The following is a 24,832-nucleotide window of genomic DNA, read 5'->3' on the forward strand; positions in this document are numbered from 1 at the left end:
ACTGATGTGGGTCTAAGGTCTTTTGTCAGCAATCTTGTTTTTCTCTCCCAGGCTCTCGTCAGGATGGTGAAGCTGTTCATCGGAAACCTGCCCCGGGAGGCCACAGAGCAGGAGATCCGCTCTCTTTTCGAGCAGTATGGGAAGGTGCTGGAATGTGACATCATTAAGAATTACGGCTTTGTGCACATAGAAGACAAAACTGCAGCGGAAGATGCCATACGCAACCTGCACCATTACAAGCTTCATGGGGTGAACATCAACGTTGAAGCCAGCAAGAATAAGAGCAAAACCTCAACAAAGTTGCATGTGGGCAACATCAGTCCCACCTGCACTAATAAGGAGCTTCGAGCCAAGTTTGAGGAGTATGGTCCGGTCATCGAATGTGACATCGTGAAAGATTATGCCTTCGTACACATGGAGCGGGCAGAGGATGCAGTGGAGGCCATCAGGGGCCTTGATAACACAGAGTTTCAAGGTGAACCACCCTCTTTGGGTAGAGGGCTGAACATAAGGCTATGTGCAGAAAATGGTTGGATAAGTAAAGGGAGGGGTTTGGGAAAGATAACAGCTGTTGGCTGGCTGGTGAAGAATTAAGCATGGGTGATGGACTTACTAAGATGGAGAACGCATAGGACTTACAGGCTTTACGTAGGCAAATGTCTCATGGAGAAAAACCACTCAGCTTTTATTTGGAGCCCCTAAGGCTTTTGTGTTCATCAGTGCAGAAATCGTTTTCTCTTTTTTTTGTGGTAGTAGTAGAGCACAGTTCAGAGTACCTCACTCTGAATTTAGTGCTCTCAGCACCAGATTAGAATTAATGCATTTTACTTGAAGAACCTTGCAAAAACAGGTCAGGCAACACGTTTACAGGAGCAGAATTCTTGTTAAGCTATTCTGCCTTACACTAACTCTATAAAAAGGTTACAGCTTTTGTTACTTTTGCATTATACCTGTACCCAGGGGTTGTGTTTTGAGTATAAGGCCACTTTAGAAGTAGAAGGCTGATTTTAGGACTTCTGGGGAGGAGGCATTGGGATTTTAGGGGCAGTAAAATGGTTTGGGGGCTGGACATTATAATACCTTTGGTGAATAGAGCACTTAGATTTGTTTTATCTTGGAGCCTTGACCAAATGAAATTTTTTTGTGCTTGGAGGGCAGCATGGGTGATGATGTGGATTGTCACTTCATTTGGAAGCATCTCAAATCCCATACAGTTTGAATGCCTACATATTGCTCAGAGGAAATGCTTGTTAGAGCATTTTGGATTTTTTATTTTCAGATTTGCGTTGCTCAACTGGTAAGTATTAACACAAATGTTCCAAAATCTGAGGTCTGAAGCAACAGTTGCAGTTCAGGTGTGATAACTAACCATGGTGAATTGCTATCTGAACTCTCCTCCTCTCCCCTCAGTTGGGTTCCCAGTATCAAAAAAGAGCATTTTTTATTTTCAACCTAATTAAGCAGAACTGAAAAAAATTTACAAAGCCTTATCCAAATTATGGAGTATTCCCGTGACTCCTTGCTATGTTTCAAACCTGTGTTCTGACAGTGTAGTGGCTGATTATTTTTCTGGGCACTCCTCTCATTGAGAGTCATTACTGCTGTCTTTGGTGTCCATTTCCCTTAAATTGGGCTTTTTTAGAGCTGGAGGTCTCATCATTATTTCTCCTAGTAATGGGTGCTCTGTGTCATGGGCATTGCTGTGCGTTAGTAAAGAAAAGTGGCACAGGTCTCTCAGGTCTAGTTTGCTTTCTTTTTTTTAATTGGCAAGTTGAGAATTATTTTGTCAACAACTTAATTGGGAACAAAAGCTGCTCTTGTGGAGGGTTTGTGGTGTGATACTAATTTTTGTACTCTCCCACATTTTAACCTAGTCAGAAGAGGTGGTGTCTGGTTGTAGCGGTTAAGGGGAGGACAGTGTGATTTTGATTTAGGACAGTGATCCTGATTCAGGACAGATTATCCTTATATAAAACTCCGGGGGTCTGAACCCGAGGTCCTCTTACTCTAACTTATGCTTAGGTATTTTTACCTCTAACTTATGCTTAGGTATTTTTACCCTATTTTCTTTAATATTGGCGTTTCTCATTTCTTAATACTAATAGAGTTATGTACGTATATTGATGAGTGGTATTTATTAGGGTGGTCTTTTTTAGTTTCAGTTTCCCAGTGTTGGGTATCTTCTCCATTGCTTGACCAATTAAAATCTCTTTTAGATATTTTTTAGAATGTAACCTCTTTTTCTGGCATTAGAGCCAACAAATCCTTAGATCAAGTCATTTATTAATGATCTTTATGTCTGGAATGTGCATAGTTGATTTCTTAGTTGCATTTGTTTTCTCTGGTTTTGGTAGGTGCCAAAGTGGCCCTCTGGGCAAATGCCAGAGACAGGTTAGCCCTTTAAGGCACTTAAGTACTTAATTGCATATCTACTCTGTTTTAATAACGTGCAACCTAAACTTCCCAGTTGTAATGATTAAACCCTAGACCTCCTTAATATTTTGGTCCGTCCACCCTGCTTTTCCCTATTGTGTTTTCTGGTCTCCCAGAACCTAACCTTAATTTTGCAGGTAAGATTTTGTGTTTACCACTTTCTCTAATGTTAGAGGATCCATCTGTTGACTCTCCCTTGCCTTTGACCATATTTACTCCTTAAATAGGTATGTTTAGGGTGCATCATAACCAATTGCATTGGGAAGATTTTGCAGGATTTGGATCTCTTCTGAATTTCACTTAGAAGTAAGCTGGTAGATCCTGTTAGGTAGAAATTGCTTCTGTGAAGACGTATTAAAACTTAGTTTTAACTTTTCTAGAAAAAGTTTCTGCTTCTATTGCATTTTCAGAAGTAATACTTTTCATTTCCAGAATGCAAATTTTACTTTTCAGGAAAAACATGAGGTGTATGTTCTTAGGCTCTCAGTTAGTAGTTTAAGGATAAGTACTTTAATCCTGCTTAAACTCAGCAGTTTGGGCCAACTGACTAGTTTAACTAGTTATTCTCCACTTTCCTCAGCCACCTTTTGTTCTGTGGTTTTTACAGTATTTCTAAAATTTCAGGCATTTGAGAACAAACAGCCTGCCCTGTTTTTGCTGTTTGCTTTTGACCCTAGTAGAGGTTCACTAAAATTAACTGTTAGATTGTAAAGAATCCTTGTAAAAGTGAGGATCAGAACCAGCAATTTAAAGGGCCCAGTTAAGGGAAAAGGCTGTACTTCAACTTGTGTCCTGCAGTCTCCCCAGTTCATGAGGGTTTTTCCAGAGATGTACCTTGAGATTTTCTTACCACATTCAGCCTGGATCATTCTTTAGTAGTGGTAATTATTGGAGTCTTTTATTCCATTCTTTTTGATTTTTTTGAGGTTGGTGGAAAACTGGCCTTTACATTTCCTTGCTTAATGAAATCTGTCTTGCTAGTAAGGATTGAAGGTGTCAGAAAAAACTTGGGGACTCTTTTCTTACTTTGACTTCTTTTGACATTGAGCTGCTGTTTGAAGATTTTTTACCTGCAGTTACTTGGCAAAGGATAAGATGATTGTTTTGAGCAAGAATAGGAGTAGTTTATTTCTTAGCGTTTAATCTAGTGTTACAGCTGAACTATTTCTTCATCTAATTGATCTTTGCTTGAAATCAGGTCGTAACACTGAATCTTTATGTTGAATTTTTTTTTTCTTTTTGTCTTTTGGCAAAGATGAGTTCTGCATTAGAATTGTCTTGGTAAAGCCATTGCTATGACCGGTGTCTGGGGTCGGGGCTGGGGCTATGACTAAGAGTGATAGCAACCCTTCTTGCGTCTGTGTTTCTTCAAGGCAAAAGAATGCACGTGCAGTTGTCCACCAGCCGGCTTAGGACTGCGCCCGGGATGGGAGACCAGAGCGGCTGCTATCGGTGCGGGAAAGAGGGGCACTGGTCCAAAGAGTGTCCGATAGATCGTTCAGGCCGCGTGGCAGACTTGACCGAGCAATATAATGAGCAATACGGAGCAGTGCGTACGCCTTACACCATGAGCTATGGGGATTCATTGTATTACAACAACGCGTACGGAGCGCTCGATGCCTACTACAAGCGCTGCCGTGCTGCCCGGTCCTATGAGGCAGTGGCGGCCGCAGCTGCCTCCGTGTATAATTACGCAGAGCAAACCCTGTCCCAGCTGCCACAAGTCCAGAATACAGCCATGGCCAGTCACCTCACCTCCACCTCTCTCGATCCCTACGATAGACACCTGTTGCCGACCTCAGGAGCTGCTGCCACAGCTGCTGCTGCTGCAGCAGCCGCTGCTGCAGTTAATGCAGCTTCCACTTCATATTACGGGCGGGATCGGAGCCCCCTGCGTCGCGCTACAGCCCCAGTCCCCACTGTTGGAGAGGGCTACGGTTACGGGCATGAGAGTGAGTTGTCCCAAGCTTCGGCAGCCGCGCGGAATTCTCTGTACGACATGGCCCGGTATGAGCGGGAGCAGTATGCCGATCGAGCGCGGTACTCAGCCTTTTAAAGCTTGAGGTGAGAGCTGTGGGGTGTTCCCTCTTCTGGTTTTGCCATCCCTCCTGCAGCCTAAAGGGCTCCAATTAGGCTGCCCTGCTTGCTTGCTTTCGCAGGGTTAGGTTAAGGTTACTAGGATGGCTCACAGGCTAGAGAGAAGTCCTAACTGCTTAACTTTAAAGTATATAAAGTTCTTTGGCCCTCATGGCTATTTTTCAGGGCTTCTGGTAGTGGGAGTCAATTTGATTCTATTTGTGCCTGGAAAAATAAAGAATGATGTGCTGGTGAATCTTGGGTCACCTATATACTATAGTATAATTGAACCTTACCTGGAGACCCACACATTCAGGCTCAGGTGTTTTGTTTCTCAGAGCCTTTGTTAAGTTTCCTAGGTGTGTGACATTTCTAAGGTCTTCAAGTTTCCTGTTTTGTTTTGTGCTGTGTGAAAGTTCTGATGCAACCCCTAATGATAAAGTCCATAACTGTAGTTAACTGGTCATCACTGCTCAGGTCCCAGTTACTAAGAAGACTACCAAAATGGCATCATCTTAATCTTGAAGCGTATTTCTGACATTCCTGAACGGTTCAACCCTTAGGAGTTTTATAGAACTTATTTGATGGTAAGTTGGGGTAGAGAGAATTACACAACTTGTCTTTTTATAAAGTTCTACAAGGAAATTTGGGCATAGATGCTAACATTCACCTTTGCCCAGCTCAGATTCATTCCCTGAATAGAGTGCCCACATTGCTATATCTTTCAATCTGTCCTGTAACAACCCAGCCTGTCACTTACTTAGGCTTTTTTTTTTTTTAATATTCCCACAGTTCTAGTTTTGACATCATCTACTTTCTCAGGGTATATAAGTATGCATGCACACCTGTTAATTTTACTCCTTTGGTAATGTTGAAAATCCAGGATTGGGAGCTTTGCCATAAGCAGATCACTCCCTTCTTCATCTTCTCACTAGCTGTTATGGGCATTTAATACTCTTGAGCCACCAGCTCTACCCTGAGTCCCCTGGCTTTTTTCATTGTCATACATTTTGAGCCCCATGATCCATTTGGCTCTACTTGAATATATTCTCTTCTGATACTTGCCAGCTTTGGGCTCTAGGTGTTTGAGATTTGTTTTATACTTAAGGGTAAATCTCAATGCCCTTAGATTTGAGTATCTCCCAGTGTGTCCCAGATACTACCATTGATTCTTAATTATAGTAACAGTGTGAGTGATAGATAACTCATATTTGCAGTTAGGGCAGAAGGTGTGTGACTTTCCCAGGGTCGTTGTGTAGGAAATGACTGATGGGGCTGGAGAAGAAACTTCAGTGACTTGATATGTAGCTTATACATGCCCTTCTGCACCTTCTTTCCAAAGTTAGTTTCTTCCCTAGTTGTAATTGGATGTCCTCAGGTCTTAAAAGTTGTACAGTTGATCCTACTTTTATCTAGACTTTGAATGACTTTTAACTTGGACCTTGGCAGTAACTCCTAGATAGGAAGTACTGTAGATTTTTTTTTTTTTTTTTTTAACCTCAGGGAGCTAATTGGAAACTTTCCCTTTTTACTGTCCTCCACTGACAGTTGGTGACGTTGAATTACCTTCTCTGAGGAATGCTACGTGTTAACATCATCAAGACCAATGGAATGTCTTTGCCTACTTTCATGGAACAAGATTTGCTATTTAAGACCTTAGTCTGAGATTGTTTAGCCTCCCCAGTTATCTCTGGCCTTCAAGCTCTTTTCATTGTTTAGAGATGACTGTGATACTGGGAAGGGTACAAGTAAACTTAAAAGGAGTGTCAAGTTATCAGACTTTGTAAAGATGTTGAAGTTTTAAATGGGAAAGCCCTTTTGAGCTTTGCTGTAAAGCCGCTGTATTGTGCTCTCTTTCAGGTGGGATGTGTGTGGGCTGAAATTCCGAGCTGCGGTTGTGCATGAGAATACACCCTTCGTGGTACCCCATCTCCGGGACGTTCTCGGCTCTGTGCGTTCAGTCCCTCAGGAACCGTGGACCTTAATTTACCTTGCTAAGTTCAGACCTTCTCTTCCTTTACTTTCCTTTCCTCTCCTGCCCGTTTTCCTGTTCTTCTGTCCTTCAATACTTCTGTAGCTTCCCATTCATGTTCTGTTCTCCCAGCAGGCCTCATTGTGTGCCGAAACTGTCGTGGGGGCTGTGCTGTCTCCTCCCTGCCTCCTGCCTCCTGCGGCTGTTGGATTTGGGAATGACCTTGGTGAGAGTCTCACTGCCCCTGGGTCTCTTTTTGGTCCAAAGGCTAGACCTAGAGCGTTGGATCACTTTTTTCTTTCCGGTGAAATAAATGGTTTTTCAACTTAGGGTATGTGTGCTTTGAGAGACTTCTTGCTTGGGCTTGTTTTGGGGTTGATTTGTACCTTGCAGGGGAGGGTGTAAAGTTTAAGATAACTCAGCTTTGTGTCAGCGTCACAGTAGTTATTTTGTTTATTGTATATAGGAGTTGTAGGTGCCAAAGGAAAGAGGGTTATACAGAAGCCCAGGCAGGCAGCCTTATTCCAATGAAGACTTTCCCCACTGGTCCACCTTTGTTATAAACTCAGCTACTTCCTAGTAATTAAGAGATACAGATCTTCTTTTTTAGAGAAACAGTCACTACCTTCCCCTAAGACTACCATTCCAGCCACCCAGTCAGCATACCTAGCTTAACTTACTTAACAGAGAAAAGTAGGAGTTTAGGGGAAGAGGAAGTCCGCTTTTGCTCTTCATGCCATGTGAGGAAATGAAGCTCTGGCTCCAAAAGTATTTTGCTAACTGTAGCTCAGTAACATGTGTTGATGCCTTTCACTTTATATTTGTTTAGCTCTGCCAAAATCCAAAGAATATCTGAATGGTCCCACTAGCACCTCATTATTTGGGTTTACAGCCTTTAAATGATAGGCATGGAGAAATGACCCAACATAGGAGCTTTAGATGTTTTTGGTGAATGATGGGGCTGAGTGCAAGAGCTGCTGCCTCTTAGCTTCACGTTCCTCTTGAAACAGTATTTGTCTTCTGTATGTTTTTATTGTCTGTAACTTCTTGCTCCAGTTTCTGCAGTTGTAGGACTATGTCTAGTTAGAGCATTTCTCAGAATCATTCAACATATATTGAGCACCTACTGTATGCCAGGCATTACACTTTGAGGAAAGTCAGGTTGTGATGATGCGGTGATAAGGAAGCTGGTCTTTACTTAGATGGTGTCTCTGATTTCTTTTTCTTTTTTCTTTTTTCTTTTTTTTTAAATTAATTGCTTCCTCCTGTTGGATTCTTTCTAATCATAGATGGCCAAGATTTGAACGGCTCTATACAACATGTAATCTATTGAATATTCTTGTGTGTGAAACCTGTGCTGGGTGTTTCATGTGTTCTCATTTAATCCTCCCAGCAAATGTTTTTCTGTTAGTTGTTTCCTTTCCTGGCTGGATTGGTTCTCTGCCACTTCTCTTGGAGGGTCGTACATGCCTACTTTGGTTTCTTTTTCTCTAAAGGACATACCCACTACTGACCCCCATTTTTTACTCTCATCAGTTTGCCCTTTGTTCTGATGGGTAGGCTTGGCAAATTTCAAACTTTGGTGACTAACAGTATTCATTGATTCAACGAATACTTTATTGAGTGATACTCTGGAACGTGTTAAGTGTTGGGGATGCATAGAGTTCTGGAACTCATTGTGAAGGAGGAGACAATGCAGAAATATCAAGTAGAGAATTCTGTTTAGATGGGGATGGTCAGTGAAGAATTTTCAGAATTGACATGTTACAGTAAACATGGATATATTTTTGCATTACAAAGCAAGCTAATTTTTTTTTTTTTTTTTTTTTTTTTGGAGACCGAGTCTCTGTCGCTCAGGCTGGAGTGCAGTGGTGTAAACTGGGCTCACTACAACCCCCTCCTGAGTTCAAGCTATTCTGCCTCAGCTTCCTGAGTAGCTGGGACTGCAGGCGCATGCCACCACATCCTGCTAATTTTTTTTGTATTTTTAGTAGAGTTTCACCGTGTTAGCCAGGATGGTCTTGATCTGAGCTCATGATCCGCTTGCCTTGGTGTCCCAGAGTGCTGGGATTACAGGTGTGAGCTACTCTACCCGGCCTAAATTTTAACTCCTTGGCCAGGTGCAGTGACTCAGTACCCGTAATCCCAGCACTTTGAGAGGCCGAGGCAAGCCAGTTGCTTGAGCTCAGGAATTCAAGACCAGCCTGGGCAACATGATGAAAACCTGTCTGTACAAAAAGTTAAAAAGTTAGCTGGGCATGCAGGTCCACATTTATGGCCCCAGCTACTCTGGAGGCTGAGCTGGGAGGATCACTTGAACCTAGGAAGTCAAGGCTGTAGTGAGCTGAGATCAGGCCACTGCACTACAGCCTGGGTAACAGACTGATCCTGTCTCAACAGTTTTTTATTTCTTGATTCTATTATTATTTCTTGCTTTTTGCTTTGGGATCTTGACCTAAGAATAGTTTTATCATGATTCAGAATCTGGCCTGGCTTAATGCTAATATTCATACTCGATCCTTTTCCATTTTCTATTTTTTCTTTTTTTTTTTGAGACGGAGTTTTGCTCTTGTTGCCCAGGCTGGAGTGCAATGGCGCGATCTCGGCTCACCACAGCGTCCACTTCCTGGGTTCAGGCAATTCTCCTGCCTCAGCCTCCTGAGTAGCTGGGATTACAGGCACGCACCACCATGCCCAGCTAATTTTTTGTATTTTTAGTAGAGACGGGGTTTCACCATGTTGACCGGGATGGTCTCGGATTTCTCGAGCTCGTGATCCACCGGCCTCAGCCTCCCAAAGTACTGGGATTACAGGCTCGAGCCACCGTGCCCGGCTTTCTTTTCTCTTTTTTTAAAACCATTTATTGCTTTTGTTTTTGTTTCCCTGGGACAGAGTCTCACTCAGTTTAGAAGCCAGGAGGCGGAGATTGCTGTGGTGAGCCGAGATCCACCATTGCACTCCAGCCTGGGCAAGAAGAGGGAAACTCTGTTTTAAAAAATAAAAAAAAAGGAGAAACCAGGCATGTGGTGGCTGTAATCCCATCACTTTGGGAGGCCAAGGTGAGTGGATCACCTGAGATTAGGTGTTTGAGACTAGCCAGACCAATGTAGCAAAACCCTGTCTCTACTGAAAATATAAACATTAGCCGGGTTTGGCGCCTATAACCCTAGCTACTTAGGAAGCTGAGGCAGGAGAATCGCTTGAACCTGGGAGGCAGAGGTTGCGGTGAGCTGAGATCACACCATTGCACTCCAGCCTGGGCAACAAGAGTAAAAGTGCGTCTCAGAAGAAAAAAGAGGGAAAAGAATTAAAAAGCTGGTTGTGGTGACTGGCTTCTGTAGTCACAGCTATTCAGGAGGCTGAGATGGGAAGACTGCTTGATGCCAGGGGCCAGAGATTGCAGTGAGCAGAGATGGTGTCACTGCATTCCAGCCATGGTGACGGGGACCCTGTCCGGAAAAAAGTTTTCCAGGCATCCTCAAAATTGGGGTTGACTTGGTTGAATGCTAAATTAAACCAGGGTCCTTACCCTAGAGCTATGTTAGTACTAAAGTAGACTCAGGGATGGAACAGTTAGAGATAATTGGCACTGTGATATTAAGTGCCATTTCAGATTACCCAGGTTCGTTTGCTCTCAGTTCTTTTGTGTGTGTTTTTCTTTTTCTTTTTTTTTTTTTTTTGAGACGGAGTTTTGTTTTGCTCTTGTTACCCAAGCTGGAGTGCAATGGCACTATCTCGGCTCACCGCAACCTCTGCCTCCTGGGTTCAGGCAATTCTCCTGCCTCAGCCTTCTGAGTAGCTGGGATTACAGGCATGCGCCACCATGCCCAGCTGATTTTTTGTATTTTTAGTAGAGACAGGGTTTCACCATGTTGACCACGATGGTCTCGGATTTCTTGGCCTCGTGATCCACCCACCTCGGCCTCCCAAAGTGCTGGGATTACAGGCGTGAGCCATCGCGCCAGGCCTTTTGTGTTTTTATACATGATCTCATTCTGAGGTGAAGGCAATTGCCAGGATGATGGTGATGGGAAGTCCCAGGACTTTATTTCTGCAGTGGGTTTGGAGAACAGTAGTCCAGGTTTAAGCAGGAGAAAGTACACTTGTAAGACGGGATGTCTCAGACAAGAAAAAAAAAAACTGTATTTGAACATAGGACATTTTTGGCTTGCTTGGCAAGTTCAGAGCTGAGTTACGAAGTACAGAGAAATGAAAAAAGGTAAATATTAACTAGAAAAAAAAAAAAACTTGTGAGGTACTGTAATAGGGGTTTTTGTTTTGTTTTGTTTTTGAGACGGAGTGTTACTCTAGCCCAGGTTGGATTGCAGGTGGTGATCTTGGCTCACTGCAATGGCTGCCGCCCAGGTACAAGCGATTTTTCTGCATCAGCCCCCTGGAGTAGCTGGGACTACAGGCACGTGCCACCACACCCGGCTAGATTATGTATTTTTAGTAGAGACTGGGTTTCAGCATGTTAGCCAGGCTGGTCTCGAACTCCAGACCTCAAGTGATCCACCTGCCTTGGCGTCTCAAAGTGCTGGGATTACAGGTGTGAAGCACTGTACTTGGCCAGTATGGGGCTTTTCTTAGTCTGAGCTGCTCTAACAAAATACCATAAACTGGATGGCGTATACACAACAGCATTTTATTTCTTAAAGAGTTTTGGACGCCAGGAAGGCCAAGATCAAGGACATGGCAGATTTGGTGTCTGAATTCTGTCTTGATTTTGGAAGGCAGGAAGGGTGAGGGATTTCTCTGGAGTTTTCTTTTATGTAAGGGCATGAATCCCCTTGATGAGGGAGGGCTGTGTTCTGTGGCTTAATCACTTCTCAAAGGTATACCTAATACTTTTTCCCCTTCGGGATTCAGATTTTAACATGAATTCTTGGCGGACATAAATGCTCAGACCATAGCAGGATTTAACTGTATGTGATATTTACCTAGTTACAATCTTAGCAGCACTGAATATTTTAATAAAATTATCTGACATGAAGTGGGGATGGGTGGGTATTAGGTATAAGAGCAAAACTTAGAAATGAGGAAATTTTTAGAAGTGGCAAGTGGATTATGAACACATTCAGAAATAAAGGTAAAAAACAGCTAAAAAGAAAAGCAGTTGGCTTCTGGGGAAGCTGGGGCAGAGGAGTTTTTGAAGCATTAATACTGTTTGCTTTGTTAAGTCGTGTTCTTGTATTACTAAGTTTTGTCATGCTAACAACTCTCTTGTCAAGCCAGATTATGATGGCTTAACATGAGTGAATCCAGATGCAAATCTTGTGTTACTTTATGACAGGTAAATAGCACCCTTGCTTAAGATAACAAATTGGGATGGTTTGGAGCATGGTAGTGCAAGCCTGCATAGTCTCACCTACCGAGAAGGCTGAGGTGCAAAGATTGCTTGAGCCCAGGAGTTCCAAGGCCAGCCTGGCCAACATAGTGAGACCTGACCTGTCTGAAATACACACACCCACCCTCAGCCCCACCAAAACAGGGAAGGTGCTCCCTGTGTCATAAGGATGTCGACAAGACACCAAAGGAGAAAGTACTTAGCTAGTGATTAGTGAATTGAGCCCTTTATTACTGCTCTCATTTTGTCTTGTCACAGCTGACAGGGAGGCTGAGTACTCTGTCCAATTCCATTAAGTGTTGTGTATGCCTGCTGGTTTCTTTGAATGCCTCTATCCAGCATGAGAAATGTTTGTATTCAGATAGGCAACAAGATGGGACTGCTCAGTTTCACAATGGAAGGAAGATTGACACCAGACTGAGTTTGGGGCCACCTTTGTACAGTTGGCCATTGAACAGCACAGGTTTGAAGGACCATTGAATAACAGGGATTGTGCAGGTTTACTTACACATGGATTTTCTTCTGCCTCTCCCACCCCTAAGACAGCCAGACCAAACCCCTTCTGCTTTTCCTCAGCCTACTCAACATGAATCCTATCAGGATGAAGACCTTTATGATGATTTACTACCACTTCGTGATTAATTTTTTGAGAGGAAGCCTTGCCCTGTTGCCCAGGCTGGAGTGTGGTGGGATGATCTTGGCTCACTGCCACCTCTGCCACTTGGGTTCAAGCAATTCTGTCTGAGCCTCCCGAGTAGCTGGGACTACCGGTACACTACATGGGGCTAATTTTTATATTTTTAGTAGAGGGTTTCATTTTACCATATTGGTCAGACTGTTCTCAAACTCCTGACCTCAGGTGATCCACCCGCCTAGGCCTCCCAAAGTGTTGAGATTAGAGGTGAGCCACTGCGCCCAGCCTGTTTTAATAGTTTTTTAAAAGTAAGAGACAAAGTCTTACTATAGGCTGGTCTCAAACTCCTGGGCGCAATTGATCTTCCTGTCTTGAACTCCCAAAGTGCTAGGATTACAGGAATGAGCCACCATGCCCAGCCAAAACTATATTACTAAAACTCAGGTAAGGCATGGTGGCTCATGCCTGTAATCCCGGCACTTTGGGAGGCCAAGGTGGGTGGATCACTTGAGGTCAGGAGTTGGAGACCAGCCTGGCCAACATGGTGAAACCCCACCTCTACTAAAAATTAAAAAATTAGCTACGTGTGGTGATAGGCTTCTGTAGTCCCAGCTACTAGGGAGACTGAGGTGGGAGAATTTTTTCCAGTGAGCTGAGATCACGCCACTGCGCTCCAGCCTGGGTTACAGAGCAAGACTTTGAAGAAGAAGAAGAAAAAAAAGCATCTCCTTTTTGGGCAACAAATTTTAGTACTCACTTTGATGAAAGACTGACGCGAATAGGACATGAATGCCTCTTGTATTATGACTAATACTGCTGATGCAGGGGGAACCACTGCCCCAGACCAGTTAAACCATAGGCTTTGAATTGTCCTGGGGGCAGAATCCAATCCTGGTTGTAAATTGACTTGGAGTGCTTTGAATAGTATGCTTTATTTTATGGCTAATTAATCAGATTTGCTGCGGTTTGGGATACCTGTCTCTTATAGGGATGAAAACTGTAGGATTCAACCTATAGAATGGGGTTAAAAAAAAAAAAAACAAGGGTACTCCCCAGTCTAATTATGACAACCCCCAAGACTTCTCTATCTCAGTACTGAACCCTGAACAGTGTTCCTCCCCAGGCTATATTAGTCAAGATGGGTGAGATTTCTTTTGGCACCTATTACTTCTCTGTTTTGTAACAGTTTTAAATTTACGTGGATGCATATGAACGTAATTTGGGGCAGACACATAAGCTTTAACCCCTTTTGAAAAAGTTTTCAATGGGTACACTAGCCCCAATTGCAATCTGAGACAAAGCTTGTGATTTTGATAACCTCCCTATATTTGGTGAAAGCTCCTTATACTTGCTTTGTAACCTACCTCAGTTCGATCTGGGTGCATTGCATCATTTGGCCTGTTTTTTTTGTTTGTTTGTTTTGTTTTGTTTTGTTTTGTTTTGTTTTTTTGAGACGGAGTTTCGCTCTTGTTACCCAGGCTGGAGTGCAATGGCGCGATCTCGGCTCACCGCAACCTCCGCCTCCCGGGTTCAGGCAATTCTCCTGCCTCAGCCTCCTGAGTAGCTGGGATTACAGGCACGTGCCACCATGCCCAGCTAATTTTTTTTTGTATTTTTAGTAGAGACGGGGTTTCGCCATGTTGACCAGGATGGTCTCGATCTCTCGACCTCGTGATCCACCCGCCTCGGCCTCCCAAAGTGCTGGGATTACAAGCTTGAGCCACCGCGCCCGGCCTGTTTGTTTGTTTTTTAAATGGAGTGTCCCTCTGGTTGCTCTGGCTGGAATGCAATGGCATGATCTTGGCTCACTGCAACCTCTGCCTCCTGGGTTCAAGTGATTCTCCTGCCTCAGCCTCCTGAGTAGCTGGGATTACAGGCATGTGCCACCATGCCCAACTACTTTTTTGTATTTTTAGTAGTGGTGAGGTTTCTCCATGTTGGTCAAGCTGGTCTTGAACTCCCGACCTCAGGTGATCCGCCCGCCTCAGCCTCCCAAAGTGTTGGTATTACAGGCGTGAGCCGCTGGGCCCCGCTGTTTTTGTTTTTAAATTCTCCTCCTTGGGAATCTAAATTCTGATACATTATGCTGCCACAATAAGTGCTCCCCCACCACACACACACCAATTTTACTAAACCATTTGACTGACTTGACCAACGTTCTTACTGGTTGGTCAGTTTTTCATCAGAGATTAATTTATGTAGCTCTTATGACTTTGGATTTAGAAGGAGTCATGGGCCAGGCATGGTGGCCCACATCTGGAATCCCAGCACTTTGGAAGGCTGAGATGGGCAGATTACCTGAGGTCAGGAATTTGAGACCAGCCTTACCAACATGGCGAAACCCTGTTTCTACTAAAAATGCAAAAATTAGCTGGACATGGTTCCAGCTACTTGGGAAGCTGAGGCAGGATAATCACTTGAACCCGTGAGGCGGAGGTTGCAGTGAGCTGAGATCACACCATCCTGGGCAAGAGTGAGATTCCATTCAAAAAGTCATGTTAGGACTACATTGATTTCTTTACCAAAGTAAATAGTGAAATGTAAATAATACTTGGGGTAGGTCGAGCACAGTAGCTCACGCACTTTGAGAGGCTGAGGCAGGTGGATTTAGTAGAGACAGGTGAAACCCTGTCTCAACATACAAAAATTAGCTGGACGTGGTCTCGGGCCCCTGTAATTCCAGCTACTCGGGAGACTGAGGCAGGAGCATCCCTTGAACCCCGGAAGTGGAGGTTGTAGTGAGCTGAGATCATGACGCTGCACTCCAGCCTGGGTGACAGCAAGAAAAGAATAAAAAACAAAAAAAATCTGGGCATCAGCAAAAGTCTTTTAATCATGAGATTTCTTTAAACAAATTTCCTTTAGGTTTTACTGCTAGACGTCTTTAAGATAAGAAATTGGGCTGGCAAGCCTGGGTAACAGCAAAACACTATCTCTACAAAAAAAAAAAAATTTTTTTTTTTTTAGACGGAGTTTCACTCTTGTTACCCAGGTTGGAGTGCAATGGCGCAATCTCGGTTCGGCGCAATCTCGGCTCACCGCAACCTCCACCTCCTGGGTTCAGGCAATTCTCCTGCCTCAGCCTCCTGAGTAGCTGGGATTACAGGCACGCACCACCATGCCCAGCTAATTTTTTGTATTTTTAGTAGAGATGGGGTTTCACCATGTTGACCAGGATGGTCTCGATCCCTTGACCTCGTGATCCACCCGCCTCGGCCTCCCAAAGTGCTGGGATTACAGGCGTGAGCCACTGCGCCCGGCCAAAAAAATTTTTTTAAAAATTAGCTGGATGTGGTGCTGTGTGCTTGCAGCTCCAGCTACTGTCAAGTGTGAGATATGAGGGTTGTTTCAGCCCAGGATAGTGCAGCCACATTGAGCCATGATTATCTCCAGCCTGGGCAACAGAGCAAGACACGTTCTTTAAAAAGGTAGAAATTGTTCTGGCAGTATTTTCCCCCATCATTTAGGCAGAATGGATAATCACCAGTGGTACAATATTCTTTATTTTTTTCCAGTGGCTCAATTTCGGCTCACTGTAATCTCCGCCTCCTGGGGGGTTTCTAAGTGATTCTCCTACTTCAGCCTCCCAAGTAGCTGGGACTACAGGCATGTGCCACTGCCCCTGGCTAATTTTTTGTATTTTTAGTAGAGACGGGTTAGCCAAGATGGTCTTGATCTCCTGACCTCATAATCTGCTTGCTTTGGACTCCCAAAGTGCTGGGATTATAGGCGTGAGCCACTATACCTGGCCCTTTTTTTTTTTTTCTTTTTGAGACAAGATCTCACTGTTGGTCAAGGCTGGAGTGCAGTGTTGTGACTGTGGCTCGGTGGGGCTGTTAACTTCTGGGCTCAAGTGGTCTCTCACTTCAGCCTCCTGAGTGGCTAGGCTTATAGACATGAGCCACCATAGCTTGGACATCATTCTTAAACACCAACAAGAGTCTTTGTATGTTTTCTTTTGGAGACAATCCATTCCAAAATGCCAACCTGTTAATTTCTTGCACTTATTTATTTATTTATTTATTTTCCCCAAGACAAAGTTTTGCTCTTGTTGCCCAGGCTGGAGTACAATGGTGCAATCTCAGCTCGCTGCATCCTCTGCCTCCCGAATTCGAGCAATTCTCCTGTCTCAGCCTCCCAAAATAGCTGGGATTACAGGCACATGCCACCACACCCAGCTGATTTTTGTGTTTTTAGAAGAGTTGGGGCTTCATCATATTGGTCAGGCTGGTCTCAAACTCCTGACCTCAGGTGATCTGCCTGCCTTGGCCTCCTAAAAGAGCTGGGACTATAGGTATGAGCCACTGTGGCCCAACTAATTTATTGAACCGCTTACTTTGTGCTCCTTACCTCACTTCTTTACAGATATTTTTTTTTTTTTTTTTTTTTTTGGAGATAGTCCCACTCTGTCAGGCTGGAGTGCAGTGGCATGATCGCGGCTCACTGCAACCTCCATTTCCTGGGTTCAAGTGATTCTCTTGCCTCAGCCTCCCAAGTAGCTGGGACTACAAGTGTGCACCACCCACGCTTTTTTGTATTTTTATTAGAGTTGGTGTTTCACCATGTTGGCCAGGCTGGTCTGGAACTCCTGACCTCAGGTGATCATCTGCCTCAGCCTCTTAAAGTGTAAGATTACAGGCGTGAACCACTGTGCCTGGCCCCTTTTCTATTCGTTGTTTCTTGTTCTGCTACATGTTTCTCATGGTTCTGTGGTAGTTTCTCCTCCATGTCATCTTCATGACTTAACCTAATGGAGGCTCCACTGTCTAAAACTTAGATTCTAGCCAAAGACAAACAATGAACATAGTAAATCACTGAATTATGTGTTAGGACGTAAGAGCTTTGTATTAAAAAAGATCAAGTTGAGTAAGGAGAATTGGGAAAGCTAGTGGAGCATATGTGTGTGCAAATTGATAAATAAGGAGCCAGGCCTCTTATATTTATATATATATATATATATATATATATTTTTTTTTTTTTCCTGAGATGGAGTTTTGCTTTCATCACCCAGCCTGTAGTGCAATGGCGGGATCTTGGCTCACTGCAACCTCCGCCTCCTGGGTTCAAGCGATTCTTCTCCCTTAGCCTCCTGAGTAGCTGGGACTGCAAGTACATGCCACCATGTCCAGCTAATTTTTGTATTTTTAGTAGAGACAGGGTTTCACCATGTCCAGGATGGTCTCAATCTCTTGACCTCTTGATCTATCCGCCTCGGCCTCCCAAAGTGGTGGGATTACAGGCATGAGCCCCCTCACCCAGCCTGACAATGTACTCTTGATAACTGATGGTTACAATCTTGTTACCATCAGTACAATCAAAATACAGAACATTTTTGTCAGCCTAAAAGCTCTTGTGCCCCTTTGTAGTTATTCTTGAGCCTCAGATCAAATTTTTAGTCTTTTTTTTTTTTTTTTAAGATGGGTTTTTGCTCTGTTGCCTAGGCTGGAGTACAGTGGTGCAAGCATGGCTCACTGCAGCCTCCACCTTCTGGGCTGAAGCAGTCCTCCCAGCTCAACCTCCCGAGTAGCTGGAGCTACACAGGTATGCACCACTGCACCTGGCTAATTTATCTTGTTTTAAATCTTTTGGTAGAGATGGAGTCTTCCTATGTTGCCCAGGCTGGTAATAACTCCTGGCTAAAGCTACCCTCCTGCCTCAGCCTCCCAAAGTACTAAGATTAGGCTGGGTGTGGTGGCTTATGCCTGTAATCCCACCACTTTCGGAGGCCTAGAGGGGTGGATCACTTGAGGTCAAGAACTTGAGACCAGCCTGGCCAACAGGGTAAATCCCCATCTCTACTAAAAATAGGAAAATGAGCCATTTGTGGTGGTGCACACCTGTAGTTCCAGCCACTTAGGAGGCTGAGGCAGGAGAATCGCTTGAACACAGGAGGTGGAGGTTGCAGTGAGCTGAGATAGCACCACTGGACTCCAGCTTGGGCGACTAGAGCAAGACTCCACCTCAAAAAAAAAAAAAAAAAAAAAAGATTATAGGCATGAGTCACTTCACCTGGCCCCTCACCCCACCCCCACCCCACCTTTTTTTTGAGACGGTATTCCTCTGTCACCCAGGCTAGAGTCCAGTATTCAACTTCTGCCTCTTGGGCTCAAGCAATTCTCCCACCTCCCAAGTAGCTGGGACCACAGGCCACTGTCAGCAGCTAATTTCTGTATTTTTTTGTAGTCATGGTTTTGCCATTTGCCCAGGCTGGTCTCAAATTCCTGACCTCAGGTGATCCACCCACCTCAGCCTCCCAAAATGCTGGGATTAGAAACGTGAGCCACCTAGCCTGACCATTTTGCTTTAAATGTGCAAGTAGAATAGGCTGAGGGAGAGACTCCCTGAAGTCATTGTTAATTGTCACAATTAACAATGTGCTGCTGCCAGGGATGCTGTTGCCAGGGATGCTGCTAAACATACTCCAGTGCACAGGAGGGCACCTTTCCCAGTAGTGCCAAGTTTGAAATCCTGTTTCATACTTCATTTATTGTTTTGGCTTTATATACCATCTAGAGTTGTGCTGTCCAGTGTGGTAGCCAGAGCTACATACAGTGCTGTGAGTACCAGATACCCATGAGATTTTAAAAACTAATACGAGAGGCCAGGCGCAGTGGCTTACGCCTGTAATCCTGGCACTTTGGGAGGTGAAGGTGGGCAGATCATTTGAGGTCAGGAGTTTGAGACGAGCCTGGCAAACATGGTGAAACAGCATCTCTATTAAAAATGCAAAAATTTTATGCATGGTGGCATGTGCCTGTAATTCCAGCTACTTGGGACGCTGACACAGGAAAATCGCTTGAACCTGGGAGATGGAGGTTCTAGTGAGCCAAGATTGGGCCACTGCATTCCAGCCTGAGCAACAGAGCAAGAGTCTGTCTCAAGAGAAAAAAAATTAATATTGAGAAAGAATATAAGTATTTATTTTATTTTATTTATTTTATTTTTTGAGACAGAGTCTCACTTTGTCACCCAGGCTGGAGTGCAGTGGCACGATCTCAGCTCACTGCAACCTCCAACTCGCCAGTTTAAGTGATTCTCCTGCCTCGGCCTCCTGAGTAGCTGGGATTACAGGCGACCGCCATAATGCCCAGCTAATTTTTTTAAATTTTTAGTAGAGATCGGATTTCTCCATGTTGGCCAGGCTGGTCTTGAACTCCTGACCTCAGGTAATCTACCCACCTTGGCCTCCTAAAGTGTGGGGATTACAGGCGTGAGCCACCATGCCTGGCCAAGTATTCATTTTTAAAAAATTTTTGAGACAGTCTTGCTCTGGGGCCAGGCTGGAGTGCAGTGGTGGGATCTCAGCTCACTGCAACCTCCGCCTCCCAGGTTCAAGCAATTCTCCTGCCTCAGCCTCCCGAGTAGCTGGGACTACCAAGCACACACCACCAATGCCTGGCTAATTTTTGTTTTTTTTTAGTAGAGATGGGGTTTCATCATGTTGGCCAGGATGGTCTCCATCTCTTGGCCTCATGATCCGCCTGCCTTGGCCTCCCAAAGTGCCGGGATTACAGGCGTGAAGTATTCATTTTTCAATGCTCATTATATGTTGAAGTGGTAATTGCACATACTCGGTTAAAGAACATTAAAATTGTTTTTCTTTTTTTTCTTTTTTTTTTTTTTTGAGACAGTTTCACTCTTGTTACCCAGGCTGGAGTGCAATGGCGCGATCTCGGCTCACCGTAACCTCCACCTCCTGGGTTCAGGCAATTCTCCTGCCTCAGCCTCCTGAGTAGCTGGGATTACAGGCACGTGCCACCATGCCCAGCTAATGTTTTGTATTTTTAGTAGAGACGGGGTTTCACCATGTTGACCAGGATGGTCTCGATCTTTTGACCTCGTGATCCACCTGCCTCGGCCTCCCAAAGTGCTGGGATTACAGGCTTGAGCCACCGCGCCCGGCCTGTTTTTATTTTTTTTCCTAATTACTAGACTCTGGGGAAAATAAAACTAACACAGTTTAATTTCACCTGTTATCGATGTGGTTTGCATTTGTGGCTCACACTGTATTTCTGTTAGGTAACACTGATCCAGTTGCTAAAGACTCTTGATGTCTGCTGTGCTTCAGGGATCTGGAGATGTAGTTGACATTTCTTCTTGGTTCTCTTTTTATTTTTTTTTTGAGATGGAGTCTTGCTCTGTTGCCCAGGCTGGAGTACAGTGGCGGAATTTTGGCTGACTGCAACCTCTGCCTCCTAGGTTCAAGCGATTCTTCTGCCTCAGTCTCCTGAGTAGCTGGGACTACAGGCGCATACTCCCATGTCCAACTAATTTTTGTATTTTTAGTAGAGATGGGTTTCACCAAATTGGCCAGGCTGGTCTTGAACTCCTGACTTCGTGATCCGCCTTTCCCCCAAAGTGCTAGGATTACAGGCATGAGCAACTGCTCCCAGCTTGTCCTCTTAATACACCTCAAACTGTTGTATCTGAGATAGAGCTCCTGAGACTGTCCACTCTAAAATCATTTTTCCCTCATTCTTCCTTATCCTCTTCTCTCTTCTAGCCAGATTCCTGTTAGTCATCCTTACCCCATCCCCAACCCTTAGCAGTTCTTGAGCACGTTTATATCACATGTTGCCTCTTTTCTCCATGTCTTTGCCATAGCTATATTCTAGCCCATGCTATCCTCTCCCACCAAGATGACTACAGTGACCTCCAGGTCTGTCTTTTCCTTACCCTTGTGTCTTCAAAGTATTCTCCATTTAGTAGCCAGAATGATCTTTTCAAATGTAAATCAGATGGTAGTTTTGGTACTTACAGCCTCCTTTTGGCAACTTCCCATTTTATCTAAAGTAAAATGCCCAATCCCTTAGTTTGAAGGCTCCTTGAAAAATGCCTTGTCTAGCCAACTCCGACCATCTCAGGCCCTTTTCCCTGCTTATGTATCCTTTTCTGACCACACTGTCTCTCCTTTCACATTCTTGTACATATACTGAACTCTTGCCTTCAGATTTTTTTAAATCTAGAAGGAACTTTGTCTTGACTGCTTTAGAGCTGACTTATCCTTCAGGTCTTAGCTTCAGGATCAAGTATTGCAATGCTTTCCCAAACCACCTGTAGCTTAGTAGGTACATCCTCACATTATTCCTTGCCATTGGACCCAGTTTGTGTTAATTTGTGGTACTTATCCCAATTTTTCTTTTCTTTTGAGATGGAGTCTCTTTTTTTTTTTGAAACAGAGTCTTGCTCTGTTGCCCAGGCTAGAGTGCAGTGGTGTGATCTAGGCTCACTACAATCTCCACCTCCCAGGTTCAAGCAATTCTCCTACCTGAGCCTACTGAGTAGGAGGGATTACAGGCTCCTGCCACCTAGTTTTGGTACCTAAATATGCCAGCTAATTTTTTTGTATTTTCAGTAGAGACGAGGTTTCACCATGTTGACCAGGCTGGTCTCAAACTCCTGACCTCAGGTGATCCACCTGCCTTGGCCTCCCAAAGTGCTGAGATTACTGGTGTGAGCCACTACATCTAGCCACCGATTTCTCCATGTTGGTCAGGCTGATCTCAAACTCCTGACCTCATGATCCGCCTGCCTCAGCCTCCCAAAGTGCTGGGATTACAGGCATGTGCCACTGTACCCGGTTCAGTTTCTCTGCTCATTCATTTATTGAATAATTTCTTCACAAACTGTAAGGGAAACAAGAATTACCTTTCATCACCATCATATTCCCAGTGCTTGGAAATAATGCCTCAAACACAAATAATGGGTGTTTGTTAATAAATGTGTATATGTAGGTTCCCATGTGAATGATGTACTCCCCTATCCTATCCTATCCTATCCTATCCCACTCACCATTTATTGCTTTAGCAGCCACCAGTCATTCAAGGAAATGAGTACCAGTACAGAGCCAGACACTGGAGTAGGACCAGAGGACCCATAAATGGTCTCTGTTAGGACTGGAGTCATCCCCAGCCCGTAAGAGGTTGGCAGTCAAGAAAAGCAGATATGGCAGAACTACCTGATAAACTGGGAGGGCCCTTTAGGTTTGAGGTTTGGTAAGCCCTGAAGGCAGAGTTGGAGCAGCTTGTCTGGAGTGTCCACTGCCAGCAAGTCAGGGCAGGAGAGGGAGCACTGACAGCTCTCCCTCAGTTACCACTTCGGTCCCCACATGGACCTTATGTTCCCCGTGCAGGAACAGCCCTCTTGGTAGTTTGTCAGCACAGATCTATTTGTTTATTTAAGGTCTACCGTCTCAGTTTGTGAGCTCCAGGAGGGGTCACACAGTTTTCTAGCTTGTTGATGGTCTTCCAGGGCCTGGCACAGTTCATTTGTAATAGTAATAGCCAACATTTCTGGAATGCTTTACATTAACTCCTCCAAACAATTCTGAGAGGAAGGTATATAATTTCCAACTGACAAATGAAAAAATGGGTTCAGAGACGAAGCAACATGTCCAAGGTTACGTAACAGGCTTGGACTTGAGTTTTGCCATTCCCCTCCAGAGCCTGTATTATACTTTTAGCTGATAGCAAATGGGCCCAGGGCTTGCAGTCTCCACCAGAGGTAGTTCCTGGGCCAGACGTGCTTGCATTCTGGCTGCCCTGCAGGGCCTGGTGCTCTCCCAGGGTGTTCACTGGGGTAGGGGCTATTGCTCCACTTTCCAAAAAGGCTTGTGACTTAACCCCTACTCCCACCATCCTGTTGAGGGCAGTGCCATTCAGTGTGAGGATGTGTGCTCCAGAGTGTTGGTCACACATCCTGCTAAACTGATTGTGAGATACAAGTCACAAACATGGCCACTGAATGTTGCTGGCTGTGTCCCAAAGTGGAGAGGTACAGTGGTACTACCACAGTGCTGGGAGGAGGACTTTCCCTAGCCACTCACTTTTCCTAATTCTCATAGCTGCTGTCAGGCTTCTGAGATACCAGAGCCAAATGTGGGCCAGGGCCACCTAGTTCACTGCCATATGAAGAGCTTGCAAGCCTCTGACCCCATCCCCTTCCATGTGGACAAGACTACTACCCTTAGCCAGCTGCTTATCTCCATTTCATGAGCTGCTGCTTGCAGCTTTGTGCTGTAGTGAACAGTCACAGGGGTCTTTGTCTTTACCACATGGAGGTGGGTGAAAAATCCTTTACATTTCTTTTTAATTATTTTTAAGACGGAGTCTCACTCTGTCACCCAGGCTAGAATGCACTGGCACCATCTTGGCTCACTGCAACCTCCGCCTCCCAGGTTCAAGTGATTCTTCTGCCTTAGCCTCTTGAGTAGCTGGGATTACAGGTGCATGCCACCACGCCCAGCTAATTTGTTTATATTTTTAGTAGAGATGGGGTTTCACCATGTTGGTCAGCCTGGTCTAGAACTCCTGACCTCAGGTGATCCCCCTACCTCAGCCTCCCAAAGTGCTGGGATTACAGACCTGAGCCACGGCGCCCTGCCAGACCTGTTTCTAACCACCATAGTGTCAGTAGTCTCTTAAGATCACTTAGAGACCCTGTTTGATATCTGCCCCTTAGAACTCAGCAGTGCCTTGTGCAGATTCTTTAGGCAAGACCTGGCCCACAACAAGTGCTCAACAAATGTTAGGGTGGGACAGGCACAGCCCATCTTATTTATGGCTTGATCCACCTAGGGATTTAAACCCCGCCTCCCTGATTATCCCCTGAATCATGTGCCTGTAAGCATGGTCGTCTTCCTATGAATTAATTTTCCTTCCTTTAAAATACCAACTCTATTGACTTCATTAGGAGAGACCTCTGTTACATATCAGACAAATCTCACATTTATGATGCTATTCATTTTTGTTCCTTTCTAATCAGTGGTTTTAAGAAAAATGAATTTGATGCTGTTATTTCTGAACCTAAAAACAGTAGCTTCCAGTTACTTGTAGGATAAAAAGGAAAATCTGACATTCTACAAGGCCCTCCATGAAGTGTGCCTATAACTTACCTCTTCAGATTTCTTCTTAATAGCTTTTCTTCTGCCACGGAGCTCCCTTTCTGATACCTAATAGGTGTCATACTCTTCCTGATGGAGCCTTCACATGTGCAGCTTCCTCCACTTGGAACAGCAGCTGCCCATCAATCCCTATTGTATGTTTCATAGTGCCCTGTATCTGTCCACAAATGGAATTAGGGCTTGCTTCTCTAACAGAAACCACACATGCCTCATTTCATCACTGTGGTCCCACATCCTAGCTCACAGTAGAAATTCAAACAGCTGATAAATGAATTCAGGAGCTTTTAGCATTGAGTAGCCTCATGGGAATCTGAAATGGTCTATAGTGAGAGACTTGGTATTGGTGAACTAAAGAAATTTTGTATCCACACTATGCAATTTCTCATGTAGGAAGGTATAGAAATAAGTACCTTGGCTGGGCACAGTCGCAGTGGCTCACGCCTGTAATCCCAGCACTTTGATAGGTCA

The 24,832-nt window shown here is 44.5% G+C and overlaps 1 protein-coding gene across 5 annotated transcripts in view; it reads left to right on the plus strand.

Moving 5' to 3' along the window:
* Nucleotides 1-24,832, plus strand: part of RBM4 (RNA binding motif protein 4) — a 35,853-nt gene that overhangs the window by 4,240 nt on the left and 6,781 nt on the right. For 2 of the 5 annotated variants that reach the window (XR_012518209.1, XM_074401743.1), the window contains exon 2: nt 52-475. Coding sequence is in view for 3 of the 5 variants with exons in the window: in XM_074401743.1 (XP_074257844.1) it covers nt 64-475 (412 nt within the window). In the remaining 2 variants the exon portion in view is untranslated. Of the gene's footprint in view, nt 1-51; nt 476-3,806; nt 4,498-4,986; nt 5,097-6,369; nt 6,811-24,832 lie in introns of those variants that run through there. The other 3 variants (XR_746616.3, XM_003941221.4, XM_010351991.3) reach the window with 3 other exon arrangements.

This window comes from Saimiri boliviensis, chromosome 6, assembly GCF_048565385.1.
Source record: "Saimiri boliviensis isolate mSaiBol1 chromosome 6, mSaiBol1.pri, whole genome shotgun sequence".
NCBI lineage: Eukaryota > Metazoa > Chordata > Mammalia > Primates > Cebidae > Saimiri > Saimiri boliviensis.